The sequence below is a fragment of the Nycticebus coucang genome, chromosome 16 (genome assembly GCF_027406575.1).
Source record: "Nycticebus coucang isolate mNycCou1 chromosome 16, mNycCou1.pri, whole genome shotgun sequence".
NCBI classification, from domain to species: domain Eukaryota; kingdom Metazoa; phylum Chordata; class Mammalia; order Primates; family Lorisidae; genus Nycticebus; species Nycticebus coucang.
The window spans coordinates 74,707,977-74,725,962 of NC_069795.1; the positions used below are offsets into that span (position 1 = coordinate 74,707,977).

The 17,986-nt window shown below is 45.4% G+C and overlaps 1 protein-coding gene across 2 annotated transcripts in view; it reads right to left on the bottom strand.

Moving 5' to 3' along the window:
• HEG1 (heart development protein with EGF like domains 1) overlaps positions 1-17,986 on the bottom strand; it is a 101,037-nt gene that overhangs the window by 26,013 nt on the left and 57,038 nt on the right. For both annotated transcript variants that reach the window (XM_053564397.1, XM_053564396.1), the window contains 7 exons: positions 13,949-14,161; positions 11,926-13,260; positions 9,680-9,796; positions 8,916-9,035; positions 4,062-4,165; positions 1,593-1,651; positions 1,183-1,343 (listed from right to left, as the gene is read on the bottom strand). In XM_053564397.1, the coding sequence (XP_053420372.1) occupies positions 1,183-1,343; positions 1,593-1,651; positions 4,062-4,165; positions 8,916-9,035; positions 9,680-9,796; positions 11,926-13,260; positions 13,949-14,161 (2,109 nt within the window). The remainder of the gene's footprint in view (positions 1-1,182; positions 1,344-1,592; positions 1,652-4,061; positions 4,166-8,915; positions 9,036-9,679; positions 9,797-11,925; positions 13,261-13,948; positions 14,162-17,986) is intronic.

The following is a 17,986-nucleotide window of genomic DNA, read 5'->3' on the forward strand; positions in this document are numbered from 1 at the left end:
GATTCCTTGTGTGTGTGTGTGAGGGCTGTATGTGGTCAGGATTCTGTGTGTGTGTGTGTGAGGGCTGTATGTGGTCAGGATTCTGTGTGTGTGTGTGTGTGAGGGCTGTATGTGGTCAGGATTCCTTGTGTGTGTGTGTGAGGGCTGTATGTGGTCAGGATTCTGTGTGTGTGTGTGTGTGTGTGAGGGCTGTATGTGGTCAGGATTCTGTGTGTGTGTGTGTGAGGGCTATATGTGGTCAGGATTCTGTGTGTGTGTGTGTGTGAGGGCTGTATGTGGTCAGGATTCTGTGTGTGTGTGTGTGTGTGTGTGTGGGGGCTGTATGTGGTCAGGATTCTGTGTGTGTGTGTGTGTGTGTGAGGGCTGTATGTGGTCAGGATTCTGTGTGTGTGTGTGTGTGAGGGCTCTATGTGGTCAGGATTCTGTGTGTGTGTGTGTGAGGGCTGTATGTGGTCAGGATTCTGTGTGTGTGTGTGTGTGAGGGCTGTATGTGGTCAGGATTCTGTGTGTGTGTGTGTGTGTGAGGGCTGTATGTGGTCAGGATTCTGTGTGTGTGTGTGTGAGGGCTGTATGTGGTCAGGATTCTGTGTGTGTGTGTGTGAGGGCTATATGTGGTCAGGATTCTGTGTGTGTGTGTGTGTGTGAGGGCTGTATGTGGTCAGGATTCTGTGTGTGTGTGTGTGTGTGGGCTGTATGTGGTCAGGATTCTGTGTGTGTGTGTGTGTGAGGGCTGTATGTGGTCAGGATTCTATGTGTGTGTGTGAGGGCTGTATGTGGTCAGGATTCTGTGTGTGTGTGTGTGAGGGCTGTATGTGGTCAGGATTCTGTGTGTGTGTGTGTGTGTGTGAGGGCTGTATGTGGTCAGGATTCTGTGTGTGTGTGTGTGAGGGCTGTATGTGGTCAGGATTCTGTGTGTGTGTGTGTGTGTGAGGGCTGTATGTGGTCAGGATTCTGTGTGTGTGTGTGTGTGAGGGCTGTATGTGGTCAGGATTCTGTGTGTGTGTATATACACATGCACATGCCCCAAAGTGCGTACACACCAAGACCCTTTGCTTAACATCCATTCCAAGATAAGCTCCGTGGTGTGCACTCCTGGGCCCGAGCCCGGGATGCCATACATTTCCATCCTAGGTCTGTGTCTAACTAGATGGGCAGAGTCCTCCCAGAGGGCCTTTCTCTTACCTCTAAAGATCCGTTTCTGAGATCCCAAGAGCTGGCAGACCTCAGCAGAGGATCTGCAGGTATTGACACATTTCTGTATCCCATCAGCCAGGTCAAACAGTGTCACATTGGAGGCCATGGAAAAGGTTGTTTGCAGTGAGATCACCACCACGTTGGACTCCCTACAGGCAAAGTGTGTGGGCTTTTTAATGGTTTTAAAATGACATGTGAGTCCTGGGGCTTTTGGAAAATGAGTGTCATCACCATTCTCCAGTGAGAGCCTGGGAGAGCATGAAGGTCCAGTGACCTTGGCCCTGGGTCACCCAGTGGCTTGATCAAAACAGGGCCCTGTTTTGTTGCCATCAGCCATGTCAGAACAGCCTCCCCTTTCTATACACTGGCTCACAAGCAAATGTAATTCTGTTACTTACCTAGAAGCACGAACTGTGGATCGGATATAGCCAGGTAATGTGGAAAAACACACATTTAACTGAAAGAAAGCACAAGTCTGTGGTTAACTGTGAGTTAGACAAAAGCCTTAGACCTAGAACCAAGATTTCCTCTTTTCAGGATAAAATAGGCATTTTCCAGCCATCAAGTTATCAGCAGGCAGCTTTCCACAGAAGTAGCTGTCCTTTTCTTGTTCTCCTCTTAAATGTCTTTCTGTTGTTCTGTGAGTACAAAGGGAAAGAGGCAGAGAGTAAATCAGTGGGGAAAATCCTGGCAGGAAATGATGTTCAGAACGGCACCCTTGGATGCAAAACATCTTCAAAGGAGCAGATCTCTTCGAAGGCCCAGGATAGCAAAAAACTCAGAGACCACTGTTTATTTAGACTCTGCAAAGTGAACAACCTTCGCTGAAAAGGCTCAGCTCCCCCAGATCTAAGAGGCCCTGTAGAGACCCCTCACAATCTACCATGAGTTGACCTTCAAAAAGGCTATCCATGAAAAATCACATTACATGGTCAAGAACCCTTTTGTTGAGGGCAGATTAAGAGCCACTCTCCCTGTGTTTGCCTTGTGCCCTCAGCAAATGCAGAAAATCCCTCCACAGCACAAAGCGTCATGACTACTGCGCTGTTCCCCTCCATAATGGGGTCCTTTTGTGGAGCAGAGGGTCTCGATACCTCGCTCCATGCAGACCCATCTGTCTCCAAAGCCTTCATCTCAAAGACATTCCACTCTCCAGAAGACAGAGATGAACATGAGATGTTACCAAACTCTTTTTGGCTTTGCATGAATTGTTTTATAGTCTAATGGCAAAGATTTATTATTGTTTTTTTATTAGTAACTTGTTTTTTGGTACTGATAAAAAGAGTTACATCTTGGGAAAGACCATTCATGTGGCTTCCCCAGACACTATTCAAATCTTCCCTGTTTCTTGAGGACAGGTGTATCACTTCACCCATACGTTAAAAATAACAAGTCAGATAAGTCATCAGGTCCTGTGCAGCGGGAAGGACTGCACCTCTGTACCTGAGAAGGAAAGATCTACTCCTCACCGCAGGACCAAAAGGCAGCTGTGGTGGCCTGACAAGATGTGAACAAGGTGTGGATTTAGGGGTGGGATTAGGACATGATAAATCCTGCTGTGTAGTAAAGAGTTTTACCTTGCCCAAAGAGAAGTTGGGTGCTTGCGCTTGGCTCCTGAGACTGATCTCTATACCCTCAGAACGTCCTGTTTACCTGGAGGTCCTGGGCTATGCCAGAGAGTCTAATGATGTGATTTATGATGGAGGCTTTGGGTAACATACAATCAGCTCCACTTATACGGGGCTAGAGACAAGTCAGCCATGTACGGGTCAGGCAGTCAGCCATGTCTGTGTGATGGAGCCCCAGTCAAGGCTGTAGAGGCCGAGGCTTGGGGGAGCTTCTGTGGTTGGCAACTCTCATGCATACTGCCATACACTGGGGCCGACAGGAGCTGACAGTGTCTGCAACTCCACGGGCAGAGGACACCTGGAAGCTCTGGATTTGGGATCCTCCTGCCTCTGCTGCATGCGCCTCTTTCCTGGGCTGAGTTTAACCTGCAGACTTTCACTGTAATAAGACATCGCCATCTGTCTAACAGCTTTCCCTATCTTCTGCTACCCCTCCTAGTGCCTTACTGAAACTGAGGTGGTCTTGGGGATCTCCAAGAAATTGAATTGGAATCTGTATTTTACACAAATAAAATTCATGGTCCTATAGACATGGACAGTTCTTGCATAATATACTAATTCTTACCCATAAAGAACAAGTAAAAGGGAAACCAGAAACCAATTCACCTCTCAATTTTCTGAACACCAAATCTCTGACTCAGGTATCAATGGAGAAGCAAAATTGATTGACTGAGCTTCGTTTTTACCTCTTCTTTCTTCCTCTCCATTTTTCTGTTTTTTATTTTTCTGCTAAAATGCAGGAAAAGAGGCCCTTTGATAATCTATTCAGTGAATTCTCAAACCCTAGATAATCAGAATTAACTCTTACACCTTTGGCATTCCCTTGAGAAAAAAAAAAAGAGTATCATTCTCGCCAGTCTCTGAAACAGAGCGAAAAAATCACATAGCATGTCAACAGCAGATGGGGTCGGAAGGACTTTCTGGATCTTTCCTCTTCACCAATAGTATTGGTGCATTTTATCCATGTATCTCTGACTACAAGATTGCATGTGGAAAAAATCACCAAGTCACAAATAAAAACACACATGGGGACACACTTAAACAAACACTTCTACTGGGCATCACTAGTGTCAATGCCTCTCTTCTATTTCTGAAAGGCTCTTTGTTTTACCCTGAAGTTACCCTTCCAAACATAATAAAAGTGAAGCGTCCCAGAGATACTTAGGCAGTCCTCAACTTGGGATTAATCTGTTGTAGAAAGCAAAGGACTAGCATGAAGATGCCTTTCAGGAAACCTACCGTTTTGGTGATCTCATTTTCAACTTCTTGTAGATCTGAATGTTTTTCCACAGTAGTATTAAGAAAAGTTCTCTTTAATTTAAACTCTGTCACGAAGGTTCTAACTGAAAATGAAAATGTAGCCCGTTAGACCACAGGACAGATGAACCTAATTAAGGCTGTGTGTCTGCAAACCTCTGGAGTATCCAGCCTCACTTGCCCTCACAGGACAACCTTTGTGCGTTTCCCCCTCTCTGAGGATGGAGTGTGTCTCTCTCTTTTCTAGGGTTCTCTCTAGAAAAGGGAGTATTAAGGCTTGGTGCCCATAGCTCAGTGGTTAAGGTGCCAGCCACATACACTGGCCTGGTTCGAACCCGGCCTGGGCCTGCTAAACAACAAAAAAATAGCTGGGCGTGTGGCAGGTGCCCGTAGTCCCAGCTTCTTGGGAGGCTGAGGCAAGAGAATCTCTTAAGCCCAAGAGTTTGAGGTTGCTGTGAGCTGTGACGCCATAGCACTCTACCAAGGACTCTGTCTCAAAAAAAAAAAAAAAAAAAAAAAGAAGTGAGTATTTACTGGGCTGAGGTGAAAACTCAGAATAAGTAAACCTTTAGGAGAAAAACTCCGAGGTCTTTTCTGTATGTGTAAGGCCTGCTAAGAGATGGAGTCTTCTTTTTTTTGTTCTGAGGTAGTCTCACTCCGTCACCCTGGGTAGAGTGCTGTAGCATCATGGCTCACAGCAACCTCAGACTCTTAGACCCAAGAGAGCCTCCTGAGTAGCTGGGACTGTAGGCAACAACCACAACACTTCAATAGTTTTTCTATTTTTCGTAGAGACAGGGTCTCGGCCTTGCTCAGGCTAGTCTCAAACTCCTGAGCTCACATGACCCTCAGCCTTCCAGAGTGCTAGGATTACAGATGTGAGCCACAGCACCTGGTTGAAAGAGTCTTCTTGACATCTCTGACTACGAGTTTGCATGGGATGGGATTAGGAGATATCTGGTGGCCTCCCACATAACAGATGCCCAGTGAAGCTGGGACGCAGGAGAAAGATGAGCTGGTCTAGACAATATAATCCCTAGACAGAGGAAAGGCCTTGCTCTTCGAGGTCTATAACCAAGTTATGTCCCCCAACTTCAGGGGCTGCTGTGGTTTCTTCTTCTGCCTAGAGTCATCCCCATCTATCCAAACCCCATTCCTCTTGCTCAGAGGAAATTCCCTGACTGAGAAAAGAGGCTCCCAGAGGTTGCCTGCTTCCTAAGAATGATCACCCAGGCTCCCAAGGCCCAGAATTTAGCATTCAGACTCACATGTGCCTATTTCCAAAGTTCATCTTTCCTTTTTATCCTCTGGGCCCCAAGGAGTCTGATATTCTAAGGACTACGGGGGTGGGGTGGGGGGGGAGCTTCGGGAAAGGTGCCAGACACTTGTACTGGGTCTATACTCCTGGGGCTGCCGTGGGAAAAAAAAAAAACCATATTCAAGATGCTGTGAGGTTCAGAAATGAAAGAAAGCAGCCCCATTGTCAAGGCCCATTTCACTCATAAAATGAAATCCTAGTTAACACCAATTTGTGCTGTTGGGCCTGGGGGACTAGGACTCTCAAATGCGAAGACAACCAAAAATTAGCATGGCACGCTTTGTATCTGCCTCTTATCTTCCTTTATATTAAATTCTTATCTTCCCCTCTGGACAGAAAAAAAAAAAACAAAAAAAAAACTCAAAACATAGGTCCGTGAAGCTGCTCGTTCATGAAAAGCTTGCATGCTGAACTAAGAAAAAGGCCCGCAAATGAGCCAGGGAAAACATTTAACATCTTATACTTACTGTCTAAAGCCCTTAATCCTTATTTAACATCTTTTTGCTTGTTCTACAGTTCAGTGAAGCCAGCTGCTTAGGACTCTTTCTGAGCAGTGGGGAGTTCTTTGAAAACATTCTTGGCCAAATGAAAGCATTTCAGCATGCTCTAATTTGCATATTCCTCTGATGTTTAGGAACAATGAAGCTAAATGACTTGAAAAGGGAACGATGATTGTTAATGCAACAGAACTGCTCTCCTCATGATCCCTGCTACCTGTGGGACGTTCACACTGGCTCCCAGAACAGCCGCCCTGCTCCTCCATTTTCGCATCTCACATGTATGAGTTTATACCCAGACTCTGTATAGAAACACACATCCCAAGTGTCATCAGGTACACAGATCTCCTCTGGATCGGGACAGCAAATGTGTGGCCTCTACTTTTAGATACATCAGCCTCCTTCCCCAAAGGTCTGCACTCCGTCCAGGCAGAAGTTGTTGGTTTTTTTTTTTTTTGAAGACAGTATTTGCCCTTAATACCTGCAGTCCATTGTTTGGCTTTAAGTCGAATTTTTACTTCACATTTACCTGTTGATTTCCCTAGCTTAATGATTTTTGTTTGAAAGATCTATAATTATTACTTTGCATTTGTCAAATTATTGCTTTCAGTTCTGGTCCAAGAGCTTGAAGACTGATGTTAAATGATACCCCCATCTGGATAGCTCTTTACCATTTTCAAAGCTTGTTCAAATGTGTTACTTTTATCTTTAAAACAACTGTGAGTCATTATAACAAAGATATTTGTACCAGAATGTTTATTGCAGCCCAATTCATAATTGCTAAGTCATGGAAAAAGCCTAAGTGCCCATCGATCCATGAATGGATTAATAAATTGTGGTATATGTACACCATGGAATATTATGCAGCCTTAAAGAAAGATGGAGACTTTACCTCTTTCATGTTTACATGGATGGAGCTGGAACATATTCTTCTTAGTAAAGTATCTCAAGAATGGAAGAAAAAGTATCTAATGTACTCAGCCCTGCTATGAAACTGATTTATGGCTTTTGTATGAAAGCTATAACCCAGTTATAAACTAAGAATATGGGGAAGGGGCAGAGGGAGGGGAGGGAGGGGGGAGGATGGGCGGAGGGAGGGTGATTGGTGGGATTACACCTGCGGTGCATCTTACAAGGGTACATGTGAAACTTAGTAAATGTAGAATATAATTGTCTTAACACAATAACTAAGAAAATGCCAGGGAGCCTTTGTCAACCAGTGTGATGAAAATGTGTCAAACTGTGTATAAAACCAGTGTATGGTGCCCCATGATCGCATTAATGTACACAGCTATGATTTAATAATAATAAAAACAACAACTGTGAGTGGGAAGCTGAGAGGCTGGCAATCAGATTTTACAGATGAGGAAACTGAGGCTTGGGAGCCCTGTGCTATGGTGTTGGCCCTGGCGGTGGAAGCAAGTCAGCTGAGTCCTGGGCAAATGTACTTTCCACAATGCTTCAAAATAAAATCATTCCCATCTCTGTTCTTAAATTGAAAACTCCTGGCTTATTTCTTACAGAGTATGGCTAAATGAGGTAGGTTACCCAAAAGCAAATACATTATTAGAATAAGAAGTTTTTATTTTGTTGTTGTCTACATTTCTAGATTCTTCTTTTTACAATAGTTTTTGACTCAATCCTTGTATTTTAAATAATTTTCAAAATTCTACCATTATTTTAGTAGGGTACCAACCTTCTTAAAAAGTCCCTTCAGTCTACAGGTGACAGCACTTTCAAAGGACACAGCTATTTGCTCTCTCAAAAATATTTACTGAGCATTTTTTTGTGTGTTAAGTATCCAGTAAGCAATTTTTTTTTTTTTTTTGAGACAGCGTCTCACTTTGTCATCCTTGGGGAAGTGCTGTGGCACCATAGCTCAAAGTAACCTCAAACTCTTAAGCTCAAGCCATCCCATTGCCTCAGCCTCCCCAGTAGCTGGGACTATAGATGCTACCACAACATGACACTATTTTTAGAGAGCGAGGTCTCGCTCTTGCTCAGGCTGGTCTCAAATGCCTGAACTCAGGCAATCTACCTGCCTTGGCCTCCCACAGTGCTAGGTCACAGGGGTGAGCCACCACACCTGGCCTCACAGTCAGCAATTTCAGATGAGTCATTTTACCTGCCAGTTTCCTTATCCAGCTCTGTAGTTTTCATTTTTAATTTCTTCAACAAGTTATGTATTAAACTTGGCATTCCAACTAGGGTCATACACTGCGTGCAGGAAAGCTAATTATGATTAACACATTATCGTAACAGGAAGAGCCGGGGGCTGGAGACTAGGCCCCTCATCAGCCAATTACATAAGCTTGGCCACTCAGCACCTTTGTCAAGGCCTTGGTTTTCATTTGGTTGGCTGGTTTGCTTTTTAACCTATAACACGGAAATCATATTTAAAATCAACCAGCTTTACGGATCTGTTAAATTAGTGAACAAAATAGGACAAATTATGTGGTACGATTATGACAGCAGCTTTGTCGAAATGTGTCTGCCTGTGGACAAGAACATGAAGGTCACTTTCAAAAATTAAAAGAATATGTGGATGTGTTAGGACAATCAGGATTATGTTCTGCCTTTTCTCCCCCAAACTGTTGTTGTTTTTTTACTATGTAATCAAAATATCCTTTTGATACGTATTTTTTCTAACTGCAGGTGGAATGGTTCAGCAAATAATGATGGTATATCATGCAGTCATTAGAGGTTTTTACATTTTTAATATATTTATTAAAATTTTATTATTAGAGGTTTATATATTCTTAATAACATAGGAAAGTTTCTACAGATATACACTTTCAATTGATATGCAATATAATGCATATCAAAAAATTATAAAGTAAGGTGCTACCTCTCTGAGTGTTGGAATAATAGGAAATATCTTCCACTTCCTTCCATATTCCTTCCATATTCTTTAAGTTTATTCCTGAGACAAATATTGATTTAGAATAGGAAGAAAAATAGTAATGTTACTTTGTAAAATATACTGGGGTACAGGATAAATTCCAAGATAGACTCTCTTACCCAAATTGCATATTCCTTTTTCCAACTGGTACCCAACCGGGCATTTGCAGATAAAGGATCCCTGAGTATTGTTGCACACGGCCAGGGGTGGGCAGGGGTTCGACAGGCATTCATTCACATCTGCAGAGGTGAGAAAGCAAGACCATACTGAAGGTGTAGCAGACAGCAAAACCATGATCCAGGGCAGTAAGTCCTTACCAAGGGCCAAATGGCACTCAGTAGGTGAGGTGGGGCCTCGGGATGAGTAGGAGGAGACGGAGCTTGCCCTCAGGGGCTGACCATCTACTGAGGGTAGAGGCAGCCATATAAACAACTAACTAGAAATACACAGCAGGATTTGGATGTAAAGAGAAAATCGGAGATTTTGATGAAGGGGAGAACTAAGGACTATTTGAAATAACAATTGGACTATGGGAGGACTTAAACAGACTTGGGTGGGGTGGGGGACTCCAGGCTGAGGGGCCCACACATTAAAGAGCAGAGGTCGGAAACGTAGTGGTCTTGAGGGAGCTGAAGGTGGTACGATGTGGTAGGAGTAGAAGGAGACCGAGTTGTGGAAGCAGATCAGGAAGTTTCTAAGCGCCACACTATATACACAGTCCCTGATGTCATCCCGCAGACAACACGCAGGCGTGCTAACTCTCACGTAAGTGGGCGATTACTAAAAAATCTTATTCTTCCACATTCTGGAGAGGAAAGGAGTTTACTAGATAACCCAGTGTGCTGCTGTAGCGCAGACCACTGGACACTGCTTTTTCTCTTACCCACACTGCAGTTATCCCCTTGCCAGGAAGGTGAGCACGCACATCGATAGCCATGACCAGTGGAGTCCTCCGTGCATTCGCCCTCATGAAGACAAGGGTTCTTGGCGCAGTTATCGACTAAAACACATCCCAGGAATGGAGCAGTTAATCACCATGTAGACATAAAGGCAGCTCAAGGTAAATATTTAATTTGCCCAACTAATATTTGATGCTTGCTTATTTCTGTTAACTCGCCCTGAAGGGCCACACTCCTAAAATAGAAGGGCTTCCCAAGAGATGCAGAAGACAGGTGCAGTGGGACTGGGTACAGGTACCAGTGTATGTCCCTAAAGGATATGAGGGGCAGACAACTGCATCCCTGCGGGCAAAAACTGCTTGAAATGCTTGATGATCACACTGCCTTTGCGATACTTAGAAATTTCTACTTGAAACACTGCCTATTTAAAACACGTATGAAGGGGGAAAAGGACCTCTGATCAACTCATCCTTTGTGTGTGGACACACGTTCTGCTTTTCCTCTGGGACTTTCTTAATCAAAATCAAAACTTAACTTAGTCTCTGCATATTGTCCCTCATTTAGGAAATGATCAGAGTTGAGCACTACAATGCCCTCTCTTTATATAAGGTAAAAATGGGCCCTACCAGAATTCACCTAGGCCCTCAGGCAAAAACACCTCCCTGCCTTCTTGGACTCCCAGATCCTCACAACAGTGACTATAATTGGTTTTGCGTAAGTGGTAGCTTTACTCTCCACTTACGTAATAATTGCTTTATAAAGGTTTCTGACGCATACTTAGAAAAGCTGAAAGCTACAACATAACTGCATTGTCCAAAGGAGTAAATCAATGGTAGAACAAGAAAAAGAAGGTGGAAGTCAAAAATCCTCACTCCAAAAAATTACCCTAAAAACAAAGGAGCTAAATCTACAGGAGATGCTCTTGTTCTTCACTGCTACTTTAAATATCATCTAAAGTCATCTACATAAGCATAGCACCTATATAATCAAACACTGTCCCCACAAACACTGGCACAAAAAATATTCACAGCCAGTGGGTCTGCTCCTAATACTCGCCTATAGTTATCACTGGAATAGCTATACTTGTTTTTAAGGAGACTCATTAATTTCATTCCTTCCGGTATTAGAACATATTGGGCCTCTGAAGTGAAGGCTCTGAGCCTTGAAGCAAGGCTCCCCAGCTTCTCGGGAGAGGGATCCACCTTTCACTTCCCAGAGGTGCTCAGGTCAGTGGCACAAAGAGGGCACTGAGGGACTGGTGGTGGGATGGTTCATAAGGACAGGCTGATGGTGGCTGACTAGTGGGAATGGTGCTGCCCCCCGAGCTCCCTGCTCCAGCCTCTGCAGGGCACCTTTCTTCTTTCCTTCTTCCTTAAGATGCCCATTTCCATTTCACCCCTTCTCCAACAGCAGTTTTGCTTTCCTAGGTCTGCATAAGCCAAAAGTGCAATTTGAACACAACGTGGAAAGACAGACCATCCTACTTCCTTCTGCCATTCCTTAAATGACAAAGGATTGTTTGAATGGCTTTATTTTCCTTGCACCAGCAACTTGAAGGTGACTACAAAGATAACCCCTCACTGCAGTGCGAAGGAACCCCAGTCACACAGACGCTATGGGAAAAGGTTAGTTCATCATCTCTTTAATTTACATGTCCCCTCACCCCATATATCAGTTAGCACCATACTCTCTGGGAGACAAAAGAACTTGGACTTCCTTAGATCTACAAAAGCCTTCTGTCCCCAAGAAGGCTCTGGTGACTGGATTCAGCTGACTGACTCAGAGGCTCTGGGCTGTGACCCAGGAGCAGGCATCCCAATCCATCTCTGTCGCAGGTAGGCCACCTAAAGCTTCTTTATTTCGCCATCTCAACCCTGCCAACCTAATCACTGCCCTGCTCTGACTACAGAGGAGTTAAAGGCACACTTGACATGCTCCTGCAACTACAGGGCATTAAAAGCTACCCCTGCACTATCTACCGACATCACACATGGCCAAAGCATCTTCTCCTCTTCACAAAGAATTATGCAACATGGGTGAGAAAATTAGGTCCACCATGACCTTCTTTTATGCTTTTAAGTGTTTTAACAGGAAGCAGTTCAGGTCACAAAACACACAGTTTCAAGTCCTAGCCATTTCCACACATTCACAAGAACCCCAAGCCCCATGCAGTGCTGGTCCTGGACAAGCCTAGCTGTCCACATGTGCTCGTGAGACTGTGTGTTTTTACCTGACGCTGAAGATGACAGTGCTGTGGGAGACCACGTGCTGCTGTGAACAGCTAAGGTGGCAGAATTAGGAGTTGACACTTCAGCTGTAGAAACATCTGTGGTTTGGGGGGAAAGAGATGTCTCGAGGACATGTGAAGCTGGGCTGTGCGCTTCTATAATGCCAAGCCGTGTGGTCAGTTCTTTGGCTGATGTGAGTACACTGGTCAGAGGGATCGATGTGGTGGTAGCATCTTCATGCACCTCGGTCCTCTTTGTGCCGATGGCAACTTGTGTTGAGACATGTGTCACTAGGATTTCAGGACGGGTTGGCAAGAGCTGTTTTCTAGCTGTAGTCTGTATAGGCGCAGGGCTAGTGATCACAGAGGCTGTGCTCGATGGGATGCTGGGAGTGGTCACAGTTGGATGAGAAATCTCAAGAACGGTGGCTGTCAGAGCTGGAGACATTGGGACTAAGCTGGTGCCAGAGGGTGGAAGGCTTTGCTCTGTGGAAGACTCTTTCAAGGCTGGAGATAAAGAGACCTCCGAAGGAGAGCTCATTGTTACAGCATTGACAGACTCTGTGGGCATAGACACCAAGCTTGGTGACTTTGATTCTATAACAATTTTCTCTTGATGTGAGGTGCTCTGGTTCTTAGGGTCTACTGTTTGACTACTGCGGGGTGTTGCCAAGGATGATGATGCTGTCGGCATCTGAACCGAAGTCATAGGAGTCCCCTTTACCCTGGGCAGGACTAGGGTAGAAGATGAATGTGGTAAGGTTGTCTGTGAGACAGGAAGTGGGGCCGGGGTAGATGCTGTCATGGATGTGGGTAAAGGTGAGGGTGAGGAGGACAAAGGCGGAGATGCATCAGAGGTAGACTTCAGCAGATACACAGAGGCCCCAGGTGATGGTACGGCTGATGAGAACTGGTGGGATTGTGATTCTGAGGGCAGAGGCGGAGGAGGCACTGAAGGAGAAGATGACCAGCCACCAACAGACTGAGCAGCAGCATCTGGCATGTTAATGGTGGATGTGAGGGACAGGAGGTCAGATGTATGCTGAACGGGTGACTCAGTGGAAGGCTGAGCATACTCCCCATCATAAGATGAGATGTTACTTCTTTCAGTCTGAGCATGAGAAGAGGAAGAATAGTCTGAATAGGAAGGGTTGGAGGACTTGATGTAAGAGGTCGAGCTCTCCCTGATGTCCGAGGATGAACTGTTATCTGTAATGGACAGTAATGCCCGTTCTCCTTTGGTGAAAGTCGATGAAATGTAAGTGTGGTCTGTGTGGCTGCTAGAATTCCTTTGTTCAGTATCTGTGCCACTCACTTGATCGTAGCTAATTCCAGTAACTACAAAGGAAAAAGCCAAGGTCAGGTCAAGTAAACAAACAAGGAAGCCTGTGAAACACACAACACAAAACAGACTTTCAACATCCTATCCATGAACTTAAGTGGGTGAACACTTTCTTTGGAGAAAGTGGTTTGCAATGGCAAATGATCTGAATAGAGATGGTGCCAGCTGACCCAGCGTGTGCTCTGAGCTGACTGACCTCCTGTGGCTTCTCACCGGAAATGGTAATAAAAGTGGGGACCAGGGGCCTAAAAGTAGAGAGTAACCCAAACTCCATCCACATGCCTTTTTTGGTAAAAACCAATTGGTATCTGAAAAGCTCTTAAGACCCTCCTGCCCAACAGAATAACTGCTATGCCTAAATGGAAAAAGGAAAACTCTTCTAACTTTCCATTCTACATAATGAGCTATTTCTTTCCTGAGAGATTGGTCTTAGCCTCAAAGTGGCCCATCCCCTTTATTGTAAGCCTCCCAGCAGACAGTGTCCCAAATGCCTCGCATTGGTGTGGGGGTGAGCTGGGTGGGGTAAGGGAGGGGTGTTTGCCTTCCTGAGGTGGGAAAACCCAGAAAGTTCTCTTCCTAAAGAGCTTATAGGGTAAGTCCTGAGTGGACCACCGAGTCGGGACTTTGAGGGAATGCACAGAGAGCTGAAGGGACATGTTAGGTGGCTCTGTGAAGACACCTCACCTCCGAGGGCCTGCAAGGTGGCCAGGCTGGTGCCGTCGGTGACATCTGTCCCTGCGGAGCTCTGGGCAGGGGTGGCACTGGTGCTGGCGTTGGTGGGGGCGAGGGACCGCAGCGTGCGCTCTGCCACTCCGGCCAGAGTAGCCGAGGTGTGTGCGCTGCGCGGGGGAGCCCTGGGTGTCCTGTCCCCCACACCTGTGCGGCTGTCTCCCACTGCTGAAAGAGGAAAGAAAAGGGGACAGTGAGGTTGTAGGGCCGTGAGAGCAGAGAAAGGGGACGGGGAGGCTGTAGAGCCTGCTCCCAGGCTGTGAGAGCAGAGAAAGGGGACGGAGAGGCTGTAGGGCCTGTCCAGGGCTGTGAGAGCAGAGAAGGGGACGGTGAGGCTGCAGGGCCTGCTCCAGGGCTGTGGGAGCAGAGAAAGAGGACGGGGAGGATGCAGGGCCTGCTTCAGGGCTGTGAGAGCAGAGAAAGGGGACGGGGAGGATACAGGGCCGTGCTCCCAGGCTGTGAGAGCAGAGAAAGGGGACGGGGAGGATACAGGGCCGTGCTCCCAGGCTGTGAGAGCACAGAAAGGGGACGGGGAGGCTGCAGAGCCTGCTCCCAGGCTGTGAGAGCAGAGAAAGGGGACGGGGAGGCTGTAGGGCCTGTCCAGGGCTGTGAGAGCAGAGAAGGGGACGGTGAGGCTGCAGGGCCTGCTCCAGGGCTGTGGGAGCAGAGAAAGAGGACGGGGAGGATGCAGGGCCTGCTCCAGGGCTGTGAGAGCAGAGAAAGGGGACGGGGAGGATACAGGGCCGTGCTCCCAGGCTGTGAGAGCAGAGAAAGGGGACGGGGAGGATACAGGGCTGTGCTCCCAGGCTGTGAGAGCAGAGAAAGGGGACGGGGAGGATGCAGGGCCGTGCTCCCAGGCTATGAGAGCAGAGAAAGGGGACAGGGAGGCTGCAGGGCCTGCTCCAGGCTGTGTCTGCGGGGTGCTGCTGCTGCTGCAGACCCAGCATGCGCTGCCCATCAGCATGTCTCTCCTGGGGAACTGGGCTGATGGGAGCTTATCCTTCACAGAACAAGATCCATACTGGATTTCTGCTCAGTGATACGTAAGAAATAGAGTTTATTCAGGGAAATTGGCATTGGTGGGGAGGGTGGAGGTGAATGGTGGGCAAAAGACTGAAGTTCGCACAAGGCCCAGGAGGGGAACACAGTCCTCCATGGAAGGCCCTTCCTCCTGGGATGACCAGAGGTCTGTGAACGCTCCTGGCTCCTCATCCTATAGAGTGTTAGTGCACTGGCAGAGAAATTGGCCTGTGCTCAGAGGTGAAAGGTGGGCTTGGTGTTTGTTTTCTTTTATCTTTCTTAACGCACTTATTTTATTAAGGATGGAATAGGGAAGGTGACACAGTAATAAATATCCTTTTCCTTCTCTTTTGGCCATGTTTTGTGCTATAAACCTAAAGAATCTTAGAACTATCTTAGATTGTTGTATTAGATTATCAAATAAACTCTCTTTTAAGAAGTTATAAAAAGGAAGTCCAATTCTTCTTGGCCTACATACCTCTTAATGTAGCTATATGAGAAAACAGATTCTTCCCTGGTTTTTATTCCCATTCCCTGCCCAGACTAGCCCTTGATACCCTGTGGGCACACTTTGATGGAAAACAGACGTAAAGTTGAGTGTTAGGTAAATTCCTTTCAGGACAGGTTCAAATTAACTGAGAGACAAGAATGAGTGTGGGGACAGGACACACGGTGACCTCAAGCAGCACGGAGGAAACCAGGAACCAGAGAGAGCCAGGCCAAACAGAGTATGAGGTATCCGAGCAGGATTTAAAAGACAAAGGCCTTGGATGGGGAGATTTTAAATGTTCTGTTAAACAAATTTAGGTAAACAACCACATTAAGGCTACAGGCTTTTTTTTTTTTTTATTATTAAATCATAGCTGTGTACATTAGTATGATCATGGGGCACCATACACTTGGTTCATAGACCGTTTGACACATTTTCCTCACACTAGTTAACATAGCTTTCCTGGCATTTTCTTAGTTATTTTGCTAAGACCTTTACATTCCACATTTACTAAGATTCACATATACCCTTGTAAGATGCACCACAGGTGTAATCCCATTAATCCCCCTCCCTCCACCTCCCTCCCCCCCTCCCTCCCCCCCCCTTTCCCCCTTCTCCCTATTCTTAGGTTGTAACTGGGTTATAGCTTTCATGTGAAGGTCCTACATTAGTTTTATAATAAGGGTGAGTACATTGGGTACTTTTTCTTCCATTCTAAAGAAAGATGGAGACTTTACCTCTTTCATGTTTACATGGATGGAGCTGGAACATATTCTTCTTAGTAAAGTGTCTCAAGAATGGAAGGCTACAGGCTTAACTAAGGGGACTGTCATGACCAGAAAGGGAGGGGCTGAATCTGAACACAGAAAAAGGACTGCAGAATCAGGCAGCTTTGGGTGATTCCAGGAACAAGATAAAGCTTTGTATTAATCCATGTGAGATGGTTTCAGGAATAAGGGTACTCCTCATCTAGCTTTTCATAATTGAACCCCAAGATCTGATCACAATGAAATCCCCCTTTCCCCACGAACCGACTGAGCATTAGCTATAGAGATGAAGGGTAATAAAGAGATATAAAAGGGAAAGGCTATTGAACCTGAGATCCCGGTTGGGGAAGGTAAAAATCCCAAGTCCCCCACCACCACCATGATGAGGGTGGAAAACGATTCCTTTTGTTTAGGAGATAAACATTAAAGAGGATCAGGAGTAACTCCCTCACCCACATGTGTGGTGTTCTTTCTTTTTTTTTTTTTTTTATTGTTGGGGATTCATTGAGGGTACAATAAGCCAGGTTACACTGATTGCAATTGTTAGGTAAAGTCCCTCTTGCAATCATGTCTTGCCTCCATAAAGTGTGACACACACCAAGGCCCCACCCCCCTCCCTCCATCCCTCTTTCTGCTTTTCCTCCCCACCATAACCTAAATTATCATTAATTGTCCTCATATCAAAATTGAGTACATAGGATTCATGCTTCTCCATTCTTGTGATGCTTTACTAAGAATAATGTCTTCCACTTCCATCCAGGTTAATATGAACGATGTAAAGTCTCCATTTTTTTTAATAGCTGAATAGTATTCCATGGTGTAAATATACCACAGCTTGTTAATCCATTCCTGGGTTGGTGGGCATTTAGGCTGTTTCCACATTTTGCCAATTGTAAATTGAGCTGAAATAAACAGTCTAGTACAAGTGTCCTTATGATAAAAGGATTTTTTTCCTTCTGGGTAGATGCCCAGTAATGGGATTGCAGGATCAAATGGGAGGTCTAGCTTGAGTGCTTTGAGGTTTCTCCATACTTCCTTCCAGAAAGGTTGTACTAGTTTGCAGTCCCACCAGCAGTGTAAAAGTGTTCCCTTCTCTCCGCATCCATGCCAGCATCTGCAGTTTTGAGATTTTGTGATGTGGGCCATTCTCACTAGAGTTAGATGGTATCTCAGGGTTGTTTTGATTTGCATTTCTCTAATATATAGAGATGATGAACAATTTTTCATATGTTTGTTAGCCATTCGTCTCTCATCTTTAGAGAAGGTTCTATTCATATCTTTTGCCCATTGATATATGGGATTGTTGGCTTTTTTCATGTAGATTAATTTGAGTTCTCTATAGATCCTAGTTATCAAGCTTTTGTCTGATTGAAAATATGCAAATATCCTTTCCCATTGTGTGGGTTGTCTCTTTGCTTTGGTTATTGTCTCCTTAGCTGTACAGAAGCTTTTCAGTTTAATGAAGTCCCATTTGTTTATTTTTGTTGTTGTTGCAATTGCCATGGCAGTCTTCTTCATGAAGTCTTTCCCCAGGCCAGTATCTTCCAGTGTTTTTCCTATGCTTTCTTGGAGGATTTTTATTGTTTCATGCCTTAAATTTAAGTCCTTTATCCATTTTGAATCAATTTTTGTGAGTGGGGAAAGGGGTGGGTCCAGTTTCAGTCTTTGACATGTAGACATCCAGTTCTCCCAACACCATTTATTAAATAGGGAGTC